This window comes from Mustela lutreola, chromosome 14 (assembly GCF_030435805.1).
Source record: "Mustela lutreola isolate mMusLut2 chromosome 14, mMusLut2.pri, whole genome shotgun sequence".
Classification (NCBI taxonomy): Eukaryota; Metazoa; Chordata; class Mammalia; order Carnivora; family Mustelidae; genus Mustela; species Mustela lutreola.
In genome coordinates, this window is record NC_081303.1 from 1,896,652 (window position 1) to 1,909,414 (window position 12,763).

The window sequence follows — 12,763 nt, forward strand, 5'->3', positions numbered from 1 at the left end:
TCCCTAGATAAACTATTTATTCTCACATAGCAATGGGTGCTACATTTAAATAGAAAGTCATGGGAAAATATGTTTTATTCTTATTGGGGGGGGGTAGGAAGAGCAGAGGGAGAAGGAGAGAGAGAATCTTAAGCAGGCTCCATGTCCAACATGGAGCCCAATGTGGGGCTCAATCTCACAACCCTGAGAACATGACCTGAGCTGAAATCAAGAGTTGGAAGCTTAATCAACTGAGCCACCCAGGTGCGCCAAAAATGTGTTTTAAACTAACTGAGTTCTAATATGGAAATGCCAGCACCAGATTAATGAAATAATTTCTGTAAGCCATACCATGCACTGTGCTTGCTTACTCTGATTATCCTTTGGCTTTTGGCTTTTACTGTACCCATTAGCTTTTGGAAAAGCTATATTGTACTATATTTAGACTGTTCAAGCATGGTCACCATGCTGTGTCCCTGAGAATCTGCAGCTAAGCCTTGCCCCTTGTCCCTCCTCTCTTCTTTCTCTATATTGTCATCCCAGAATACAGAGTCCACCTCATTATGGTGTTTATCCTTAAGTGGAACTGAACTGAAAACTCTTAGAAATGTCTATGGATCCCTTAGAAACTCTCTGTTGTAGTTAGGCCACTTGCAAAACTGCATGAACTCCTCCAACTCCGTGGTTGAAGAGTGACTAGAATCCTGAAAGTTTAAATATGAAGAGTATGTTGGGGGCCATTCAGTGTAACATCTTCATTTAAAAAATGAAAGTAGTAGAGTCCAGGAAAGGAGCTCATATATTCTAGGAAACCAGGAATGGCTTCAAACTTCTGAAGTTTTAACTTTCATTTCAAGTTCAAATTTTCAATGTCAAGTTTTAGTTTTGCTCTTTGGATAAACACCAAAATTCTTCCCATGGCCTATAAAACCTAGCGGCATCTGGCCTTTGCAGAGCTAGCCAAACGCTTTCTTACCACTCACCTTCTTCCTGAGCTCCAACTACAGGTTTCAGGGCTTCCTGCTTCCACAGGTCCTCATCATGCCCTTCTTTCTGTCTAGAATGTTCTCCTCTTTCTACTTCCTACCTAGTTTACTTCTACTCATCTTCCAATCTCAGCTCAAATACCACTTCCTTGGGGTCAGATTCCTCAAGTCTCATATCAGCATGTATCTTCCTTTCCTTCTTGGTCTTTAGCTGGTTATATTTTACACTTATTTATGGGAGTATTTAATTCATATCCACCTGCCCAACTAGACACAAGTTCTATGAGGGCAGGAGTCGTGTATGTTTATATTATTCTCTTTTAGAGTCTCAGCACTTAGCACAATGCTTAGGAGAGAATAAGCACTCATTAAAGAGTTATTGGAGGAGTGATTCTATGAGCCAAATTAAAGCCCCAGTTTAAATTAAGGTACATCATCACTGAATGACTGCCTCAGTTGAAGATATAAACTTACTTTTTGTTTCTAAACTGGCTTGTATCCTTGGCCTCTGCTACTGGAATCTCATGTAATTTGAATCAAATGTCACCAAGATGCTGTATACTTTATATTGATCAGTAAACAATTTTAACGTTTTTTTTGGTAACCAAATGCAAAAGGAGATTTCTACATCACAAATTTGGATGTGAAGCCAACTTCAATGAAATCTTGTTGATTAGCAGATAGCTATGGATAGGTTGGATTCTGCACTCAGGCAAGGAAACATGGTAGGAACACGTGTGGTGAGAGCGGAAGAGAGAGGAGGGGCTTCCTTAACTATCGATTTTCATAGATTCTTATAGTGATTGTTCTTGCATTGTCCAAATATCACCAAATGTAGAGAGCTAACCTTGGAATTTACAAAGGAAATTGCATAGGACAAGTTGTAATAGGGGACCAAAATTATACTTAGTATAATTTGCCCAGAATTTTTTCCTTGGACTGTAGCAATCTTTTTAGCAGTAGTGGAAACATGAGAATATAAAAGGAGAAAATTTGGCCAAACCTTTGAGCAAATTTTGAATAATCCCAGGATATTTCTTCAGCAGCAATGTAATAATATTTTCTGTTTCCACTGTTGCTGCGGAGGTACCACGCTGCAATGCTGTCAGGATTTCTGGAGGAGTTGATGTCTGTCCTAGTATCAGTTTGGTAAGGGTCATCATAGGCCACAAAATCAATTTCAGCAGTGTATTCTTCACTGCTCTCTTCCTTCTGCCTTGGAATAATCTCAATATAATCTCCATCATTTGCACTGAGGCCTATTACGACTGGTGGGTTAAGTTCTCTTGGCACAAGAGTGTTATTTAGGGTAGGAGATGGCACCTGACCAATGTCTGGATGAGAGGAAATCTGACCAAATTCTGGAGGAAGCAATGACTGAGTAGATTCAGAGGTGTAGGATGTCTGATCAAGGTCTGGAGGAAGTGATGTATCTAGATCAGGAGGAAGGGCTGTTTGACTAATGTTTGGAGAGAGAGTTGCCTGGTTGAGGTCTGGGTAAAGGAGCATCTGATCGAGGTCTGGAAAAAGGGTTGTCTGGCTGATGTCTGATGAGAGAGTCTCCTGGTCAAGGTCTGGAGAAAAGGGTGTCTGACTGAGGTCTGGGGAAAGTGTTGTGTGGCTGAGGTCTGAAGAAAAGCTGGTCTGGTCAAGGTCTGGGTAAAGTGTTGTCTGGCTGAGGTCTGGAGAAAATGTTGCCTGGTCAAGGTCTGGAGAAAATGTTGCCTGGTCAAGGTCTGGAGAAAATGTTGTATGATCGAAGTCTGGGGAAAGGGTTGTCTTGCTGAGGTCTGGGGACAAGTTTGTCTGGCTGAGGTCTGGAGAAAAGGTTGTCTGGATGAGGTCTGGAGAAAAGGCTGTATGGTCAAAGTCTGAGGAAAGGGTTGTCTTGCTGAGGTCTGGGGACAGGGTTGTCTGGCTGAGGTCTGGAGAAAAGGTTGTATGGTCAAGATCCGGGGAAATGGTTAGTTGACTGAGATCTGCAGAGAGAGTTGCCTGCCAGGCTTCAGGTTCCAAAGAAGGGAACACTTGATCAATGTCAGTAGGGAACGGCTTTTTTCTTAGGTCATAGTCGAGCATCTGGCCAGACTCTGGAGGAGATGTATGGCTAGAGTCTGTAGTGGAGTGTATTTGATCGGACTCTCCAATAGGAAATGCCTGATAGTATTCTTCTGGGGGTATTGCCTGATAAAGATCTAAAGGGGAGCTCATCTGACTGGTGTCATTTGGGGCATTGTGATTATGGTCAGGAAGTGAGGCTAACTGGCTCAGATTCACAGAGGGGAATGTCTGATTGAGGTCTGTGGGAAAAGATGCTTCATCAGATTTATGGGGTAACAACGAATGATCAAGTCTCCTGTCTGAAAATGTGGTATTGGCCTTTCCTCTTAGAGGGTGGAAGCCCCTTGGAGATAGAGGAATATGGTGTGCAAACTTCACTTCTTTTTTCTTTTTTCGTGTTTTAATGAAAAAAGGGATTTTCTTCAATCCACTGTTTCCTCTGTCCTGTTTTACTTGGAGAGATTTATTTCTAATTCCAGAAAATCTGGGGTGGCCACTCTGCTTTCTGTGCTTTTTTATGAGAGGGATGTTTTCTCCCCAAGTCCTTGAGGCATTCCGGGGGCTGTCCAGCAGCTTATCAACAGCCATGTCTTCATCAGCATCTGGAACGATTTCATAACTACCTTTCTCAGACACCACATGCCACTTCCCATTCACAACCTTGGATGGATTCTTTTGTTTTAAGAGTAACGGATCACTGGGAAGGTCTTCCCATGATCCCATTCTGGAAGGAGATGAATTGCCTTGGCTTAAGTATCTCCCAGTTTTTTGTGCTGAAAATTCCACTTGGGAGAACCTATGCTTTGCTGTGTGCTCGCTTCCTTTCTTGGATCCCTTATGCTTAGCATGTTCTTGACCCCTGAATCCTTCTGCATCAAATGGAAGTAGGCTTATCTCTGTGATGTCTGGCTGTAGAGGATCCTCTACAGAGTCTTCAGAATAAGGGCTGGAATGTTCTGCTGTCGAACGGTTGAGAGCTGAGTTCTTGTCTAAGCCAATGTGTCCCAGAGAGCGGCCAGCCATGGTGGCTGCTGAGTGAGGAAGAGTTTTCTGAGGTTTTGCAAAGTTATAGACAGTAAACCTGCTAATGTTACTTAGGGAAGAAGAATTTGAACTAAGAGCTGTATCAGGAGGAATGAATTCAGAATTGTTCTCCAGAGCTAGGGCAGTAAGATTAAACTCCTCTTCCTCCTGATTAAGTGATGAATTTCTGAATGACCTAATTCCCAGCCATGAAGCCAGGCTGTTCTGGTAATCATCGTCATCATCAACCTCTTCACCCATGTTTTCTGAAGAATCACGCATTTTCCGTGTAGTCATGGCTGTAGATGCGGGAGGTCCGTAGATAATCTCATACGAGTCTTCGTAATCATCCCGGATACATTTAACATCCCTGAATCTCAACCTTAGGTTTTTGTTTCTTGGATTGGAATTTATTGTCGTTAACATCCAAGTTCCTATAGAAGAGAGACAGAGAAAACAGCTCTAAGCCCAGAAAAAGATACAAAAACCCTAGGACCCATTGGCAGACAATTTTCAACAAACTTCAGGTGGGGGTTGACAAGTGTGGTCTGTGGGTCACCACTGACCTGAGAACTCTTGATTACCTGTAGTCACATAAGGAGAGAAGTTAGGTGTAAGGTGTTTAGGAAACTGTTCAGCAAACTGACATTGCTGTGCACCCAATGTGATATGTGATCAGTGCCTTTATCTCATATGACAATACAGACTGAAAGTGCTGGTCAGTGAGGGAGAAAACGCTTAGCACAGATAGTTTAAGAGTCACTGTTTTAGAATATATTTAAAAAGGAAAAAGCTAAAAATAAAGTAGGCTTTAGCTATCATAAACATCTTGTTGGTTGCACATCTCGTTTGACAATTGGACTGACGGGGTGGATGATGTAAGATGTATTTCTAAGCAATGAATGACTCAGGTGGTTCGAAGGCAATTTTGAATCTCTTTGAAATGGCATTATTTCCTGACATACAGATGTGCTGGGGCGTCTCCGACAGTTACACTTGTTGAGTGTCTGCTGAGCGCTAGGCATTTGGTACATATGACAATTCACGGTCAAAGCAACCCTGTAAAGTGTGATTGTGTTTTGGAGACGAATACGGGAAGCTCAGTGTGGTCAAGGAACTTGTCCAAGGTTACACAGACACTGAGTCCCCGAGCACATCCGAGGAGCTCCAAAGCCCACCCTCCGAGGTATTGTATCTGATTACTAACTAACCCACAGTGGTGTGGCTAGCCCTAGAAATGGAAAAGGCCATTTTGATCAAAGAACACTCTTTTGTGGCTGAATGTTCATGCCTCCTCCTCAAAGTCACGCCTTATCTTTTTGCTGTTGCGTCTTTCCTTCTCACTTAGCACAGAGAAGGATGAACGGAGCCCACATGAAAGGACTGGGTCCGTTTACGTGATTAATTCCCCAAAGAGAAATCACGAGAAGTACCGAAAGGAAAGTCTGTATGGGATCAGAAAGATGAACTGAGGAACTATGGTAGCTTGGGAAGCTGTAGCAGACCTTAATAGATCAGAGGTTCCTCTCTGAGCGTCCAGGCTCTTACCAACATTATCCATGGTGACCGTCACAGATTCCCCACGCATGGGGAAGAGGGTCAAGGTGTCCTCATGTCTCTTTCCATAGATGAATGAGTGCCCGGTGAAGTGAATGGTCAAAATGTCATCCTGGGTTCCTACACTGCAGAAGTGCCACTGGACGGTGTCATCATAGCAGAATCCGAGTGTGGGTATACTCTCAGGGACATAGCCATTGATCGCTGAAGGAGGAAAATCCATTAACATGAAGCCTCCGCCAACAAAAGGACATGTGTTGAATGATACCCTTGATTAATGTCCCAATATTAACTTGGTTGTAGCAAAGCAGTGATTACGATAAGCATCACCAGCCTGTCTAACATGTGACTACATCAAACTCAGACTTCCCAAATGAGAACTTATTTTCCCTACGTTAGCCAAGGGAGAAGTATCAGGAGAAAGATAAAGCCTTTCATTCCCATTGACTTACTCATTCATTGGTCAAGTGTGTATCAAATTCTGTTTTCCACACTCAACTTTTAAAGATGGTCTAAACCTCAACTTACAATATTATCTAGAATGAGTCTTCCTGGAAGGGAAGCATAATATAAGCAATTCACCTTGACACATTGATTAGTGAGTAAGAGATAGTGTCCCTCACAGGCAGGCAGATTTAGCACATTTTGCAGCTTTAATTACATCCTCTTAACATTGAGATAATCTATAGTTTTCAATCAAGTATTAAGTTCACACATTTTGATTATTTTTCAAAGGCAGTATCTTTATTTACTTAGGTTCTAAGCATGGTGCTAAATCACAGGGCCCACCTCTGCCTGTGCCACCACTCTGGCCCAGATACTAAAGTGATGCCTGGCACCAGGGAGCACTTAATGACATAATATGTTTTTAGTTTGTATTTCATTTGGGAGGCTCTTCTAAATGGTCTATAGCTGTCCTGTCTGATACAGTGGGCGCTGACTACAAGTGGCTATTGAGCAGTTGAAATGTGGATAATCTGGATTGAAATGTGCTGTAAGTATAAAATACACACCAGATTTCAGAGACCTAGTGCGAAATAAAGAAAGCCAATCTCATCCATTTTTATATCGATTATATGTTGAAATGATAATATTTGGGATATAGTTCACTTTAAGTTTTCATATGGTTACTAGAAATTTTAAAATTATATTTGTGGCTCATGCAGAATTTCTAATGGATAACATTAGCCTAAAACTATGACAGATTCACTGCCCAAAATGAAATTATGCAAAGAAAGCTGAGTAACTCCCTGTTTGGAATTATTTTCAGGACACCTGCCTGTTCTGAGAATTCCATCATTCATATCAGAGAAAGTGATCGTAATGGCTCTTGACTCTGAGGAACAGTGGTGGGAACCTTGACACCCGTGGCAAAGTTTGCTTTTAGCAGGCTCAGTGCCATTTCTCTCAGACTTCTCATAGCAGTGGCTTTAGGCGCTGGCACTGAAAACCACAGCAAATGCCAGAACTTTGGCTCAGGGAATTCCTTCTGTTCTGAACTTCCTACCTCTCACTTCAAACCTCTTCATGAATTGGCTTTTTAAGACTCTGGCTCCCCATCTGCATTTTGCCTCCATTTAATGCGACCACCTAGTTTCGGACTACTTACCTTGTTTTTGCTCCGGCCATGGAGCCCGTTCAGCTTGTACGCAGTCTAAAACCCCACATACCACTGACAAAGGCCTGGAGCCCCTTCCTCAACACCCCGCTCTCACCCTGTTCCTCCAGAGTGGACGAGCCCAGAGCATGTGTGTAAACGCACATGCACATTTGGAGCTTGAGGCCAAGAAGACTTCCTAAGAAGAAACAGCTTTTAGCCTCTGGTCATAGGACGGCTGCTCTAGTATTCCCCAGTAACTTCGTCCCCAAATGTCTGGGTGGCGATTGAATTCTAACCCGTGCCTCTGCCTTCATGCACAGTCATCCTTCAAGCATGGGAGGGAAAAACTGATGGACAAAAGTAGTGACGGGACTTACTGCTCATGATGTTTGATTCGTAAAACTTGGGGTCGTCCCGTTTCACCTTGTCGGGATTTTCACAGAACTTGTTGATGTTGTCCTCAATGTACCAGCTCTTGTTCTCATCAAACACCGCAAACACGGCCTGCTGCTCGATGTCTGCTGCCCTCTGGAGGGGAAACGTGCCCTGCTTGGTGATCAACGTCCCAGCAGAGGACCCACAGCACTGAGTTCTCCGAAACCAAAGAGGCACAGTCTTGGGGCCACCGCAGCCCCAAAGTCTGGCATTTATGACAGCCCATTTTGTACAAAGCCTTTGTTAGAGCCAAAGGTAATATGCAAAGACAAACAGAGCAGATCAGAAAATTCAGAGACTAAAACATCCTAATAGAAAAATTCTATCTCCTCATGGCAGTTATAATTCTGTTTTATCTCTGTGAGTGGACACCTGTCCACCCGGATGACTGACTAGACATGCTCCACATAGTTGCAAGGAGAAAACAGAAGGTTGCAATAGGAACGCTTTCTACCTCTCCCTACCTGTTTCCTTTCCTCGCTCAATAAATTAAGGTCTTCCAAAGGTCCATTTCTGATTTTTCCAGACATTTATTTATTGTGTATGCCTTAGGATGAACTTCTTTGATTATAGCTTAGCCTGATCAGAATTTTAAGTTAATAGCATGGGACTATTATTTTCCAATGAAGATCCGTGTCTTTGTTCACTTTTGTGTCTATAATTTAGTATCACTAGAGATGGACCATTGTCTGGGTCCAACTTCACCAGATTTTATGTCTCCAAAGTATTCTCCCTCTTATTTCTCCCCGGTCCAGGTCTCTAAATAGAACAAGGATTGGCAGAGTGCTTTACACTTTTACCAGGTGGCATCTCGCTGAGCCCCAAAACAACCCTGCAAAAATTTTTTTAGGAGGGTATTACCCATTTAATAAAAGGAAGAAATTAAGAGAGCTAAGTGGCTTGCTGATGACATACAGAAGACCTGGAATTTCAAACTACAACAAAATATGGTGTCACGTTGCAGAACTGCCCTCTAGAGTGAGAATCTACATGAAAATAGACAAGTTAAAACAGAAACGAACAAACAAACAACAAAGGAATACATGTTGTCCCACTGGCGTTAGAGAGGGCCACATAGTATTCTGTTCTCTAGAAGGCGAAGCCCCGTCACTGAGCCTGGAGACCGGATCTGCTCCAGCCCACCAAGCTCTGGGGTTTCTGCAGGGCCCGTCCGCGGACGGGGTACCTGGATGCCTCGTTTGTCCAGGGAGCGGCTCTTGCAAATGAGCAGGAGGCCGATGAGGCCGGACGCGATGTCCCTGGTGACGTCCACGTGGCTGTAATAGGGCCTCGTCAGGCACTGCGCGTCGTGCTCTGTGGGCTCGTCGGACTCCAGGATGTTCCACTTGTACGTGTGCGTCTCCCCGGGTCGGACGGCCCTGACCATGGTCGTGTTGTCTGGAGGGAGACAGGCGGACCGTTCCGTTCCGGAGGATCGCGCGGGGCCGCGAGCCGGAGCTCTGGCCAGAACCCACCCGCCCTCGGGAGCCCGGAGAGGCCCGACGCCCCGGAGAGGCCGCGATCGCGCCGCGGGTGGCGGCCCCGGGCACCAGCAGGTGACAGGGCGGGGGGCACCGCGCGGGAGCGACCGCCACCGGACCGCTGGGGCCGTGTCGCCGAGCCCGGGCAGGGCAGGGCACAGCGGGCGGGCAGAGGCGCGGCTGCCCTGGGCCGACCCCGTCCGCACCTGAAGCCAGCGACGCGTTGGCGTCGTCTTCGTGCGGAGAGAAGGTCACTCCGTGCGGATAGATGCTGTAGACGCGGCTGGCCATGTTCTTGAACACGATCTGGAAGGCAACCCAGACCCATGACTCCGGGCCTCGGTCGGGTCGCGAGAACCGACTCGGCGCCGGCGCCCCCGGCCGCGCGGGAGCCTGTGCGCTTGCCTGGGCCGCAACCTCTCCTGTCGCCGCGAACCTTCCAGGCCGCTCCACCCCGCGGGGAGGGGCAACCGGAGAGAGAAGTCTGCCCTTCCGAGTGGCCTTCCCACAGCCCAGCGCCCTTCCCAGTCCGACCCCAGGCCCCTGCCCCTCCGCTGGGTTCGACCACGTGCGCCTTCAGCTCTGTTCCTTCTCTTTAGACCGCGATGCCCTCCACCTGGCAGATCCCCTGGGACACTGTCCTCGGTGTCCCTTTCTGAGGGGCACACAGATGGCACACAGATGGCGAGGCAGAGTCACACCGCTAGAAAGCACGTAAAAAGGATGGGCGAGCTCAGAAATGTGGGAAGGGGGAGAAGCACAGAGAAGGGCTGCGCTCTCGTCTGTAGGGAATGTAACTGAGCAAAAATGCCCTGTGTGCGGACAAAGGGGTGAAGGGAGGAACAGGATCTACTCAGGGGCCCCAGCCATGCTCCTTAATCTTCAAGCGAGGACCTTCTCTCGCCTTCCATTGGTTGACTGCCTAAGCATTTGGATCCCCCTTACTCTGCAGACGACCTGCGTTCTAGAATCTTGCCAACGTTTGCAGTCTGCACGTCTTTGCTGCCCAGCTCCTACCAAAAGCACGATGATGGGGCACATTTTTAAAGAGAGCTGTCTGAAGAACACTCGGTGCTCTTGAGTCATGTCTAAATTTATCCCCATCAGAGACCAGCCAAGGGAGAACTACATACCAAGAGCACAATGGTGACTTGTTTATACTCAATTGGATTTACTGTTCTGTTCTCAGCTATAATGACAAACATTTATTTTACAAAGCTATGTGACTGATTCACTCATTCATTTACTTAAGATTTATTTATGCATTTCAGAGAGAGAGAGAGAGTGGACATGTGGTGCAGGAGGGGCAGAGGGGGAGAGAGGATCTCGAGCAGATCCCCCAGCCGAGCATGTAGCTAGAGGCAAGTCTCCATCTCAGGACCCTGAGATCAGGACCTGAGACAAAGTCTAGAGTTGGATGCTCAACCAACTGAGCCACCCAGGGGCCCCAGCAACTTATTTATTAAACCATTTGTAGGGATGCTATCACAGACTCTACCCGCTGTATTATACAGCATCCTCTTTTTAAGGATCCATGGGGGAAACTGGTCTCAGTATCAAGGGGAATTATGTTTGTTTATGACTTTTGTGAATCTTGCCCTGACATATTTTACTTGGATGCTAGAAAACTTTGGACGAAACTTGTAGGAAACCTTATAGAAGCATACGGTGTGCTGTGAATTGTATAAGACTGACAAATCACAGACCTGTACCCCTGAAACAAATAATACATTCTATGTTAATAAAAGAATTTAAAAAAAGATTAAGTGAGAAATATTAAAAAAAAAAAAAAAAGCAGCACATGGCATGTGTATACTTACCCATGGCTATATTTTCTTTGCCCCCATATCACACTTCACCTCAATTACATTGGCTCTTTGTTTTATTCCTTTATAATTTGGTAAATTGTCGCAGATTCTTTGTATTATGAGGTAGGCTATAAATCAGAGCAAATACTACATAGAAACTAAAGTTGCATTTGAATTAAAAACTACATGGACATATTTTTCTTTTTACTACAAAGAACCAGTGCTTATAAACTGTCTTTTCTATTTAATTTCTCCCACGGTTCTATTTTTCTGTTACTTACTTTGAGTGTGTCTCTGACCTGGGCTCTGATAATCGGGCCCAAGATCCCGTCTTCTTTGATATTATCATTCTCCATACGTTTAGTGAAAGATTCATCTTGATACTGTTTGTAGACAACCTTCTTATAATGTTTTCCAATTTGGTTTGAGAAATTATCCAAATGCAGAGATCTGTATTTTCTTAAAGTGAAATGAATTTTTAGAAAAATTAAACCATCTGCTCAAGTAAAGACCCCTTACGATTTTGAAACTCCTTGTGTTTAGAAGTTCTGTTCTTGGATTAGCTAAAAATGCTAGTTTTCTAAAAATAAATTCATAATGTGGTTTGCAAAGTCCCAATATCTGCTCTTTAGCTGGAAAACCAGAAACCTTTGTCTCCTGCAACACTGACAAAGTTGCAGGCCTGGTTAGAAACAGCTACTTAGAACCTCCTGTCACTCTGGTCACTATAAAGACCTTAGACGTCTCTGGGAAAATGTCTATCCAAAAGAAAGGAGAGGATGTACTGTGAATTTTTCTCAAGTCTTTGTTATGACTTAATTTATGGTAACTTTATTGACTTCCCAGATATTTCTTGATCTCTAAAAGTTATGCCCCACACCTGGAAGCTTTGACTATCTTCATTAGTCAGAGTTCTGTGCTGTTGGGCTCACCCTCCTATCAGCCATCCAATCCAAGTGCCAACTAAAAAGCAACCATCTCCACTCATCTTCTGTAGCAACTCGATACAAGACTTGGGTCTGCAACAAGAACCACTTTTCCTTTTGGTCCTCTTTATTGCCTTAGTTTGCAAAAACAGAAGTTCTGTGATAGAATTTACTCATTTTCTGCATATATTCTGCACAATAAAAGGCACACACTATTGCCAGAGCCCTGGAATCTTACTCAGTTCCATCAAATAGTATTATATAATCTTGAGCAAGTTCCTTTTTTGCTCTTTTTCTCAGTCAAATTTTTTGAATAGCAAATACATTCACATGATTTTGATTACAGAAGAAAGCTCTCACTCACATATTTTTCCCATCAACCCCACCTCCCTGACCATCCCTGTATTTTCTAGATATTCACTTGCATTAATTTCATATGTATCATTCCAGAGCATTTTTATGCATAAATATGGAAATGTGACTTGCAAATATAAATATTCTTATACCCTCATCCCTTTAAGAAAAGGAAACTTGACGTTTGTTTTTTTTTTTTTTTTTGCATTTCCCCAGCCTCATTGAGGTGATTTTGACAGCTGTATATATTTGAGAAGTATAACATGATGATTTATGTATGTGTATATGTGATTAACACAGTTATGCTAATTAACACTTTCATCACCTCACGCAGCATTTGTCATTTTGTGTCTGGAACGTGTCTTAGCACAATCTTCTACAGGTTCATCCACATTGTCTTGAATGGCAGGCTTTCTTCTTTTTTAAGACTGAGTGATATTCCTGCATGTGTGTAATATTTTCTTTATCCATCCATCCATCAACAGATGCTCAGGTTGTTTCCATATCTTAGCCATTGTGAATAATGCTGCCGTGGACATGGAATGCAGATACC

The 12,763-nt window shown here is 44.1% G+C and overlaps 1 protein-coding gene across 1 annotated transcript in view; it reads right to left on the reverse strand.

Moving 5' to 3' along the window:
* Positions 1 to 12,763, reverse strand: part of F5 (coagulation factor V) — a 67,012-nt gene that overhangs the window by 19,138 nt on the left and 35,111 nt on the right. Inside the window, exons 8-13 of the mRNA XM_059146872.1 lie at positions 11,212 to 11,389; positions 9,329 to 9,428; positions 8,828 to 9,039; positions 7,584 to 7,734; positions 5,598 to 5,810; positions 1,969 to 4,483 (exon numbers count right to left, since the gene is read on the reverse strand). Of these exons, the coding sequence (XP_059002855.1) occupies positions 1,969 to 4,483; positions 5,598 to 5,810; positions 7,584 to 7,734; positions 8,828 to 9,039; positions 9,329 to 9,428; positions 11,212 to 11,389 (3,369 nt within the window). The remainder of the gene's footprint in view (positions 1 to 1,968; positions 4,484 to 5,597; positions 5,811 to 7,583; positions 7,735 to 8,827; positions 9,040 to 9,328; positions 9,429 to 11,211; positions 11,390 to 12,763) is intronic.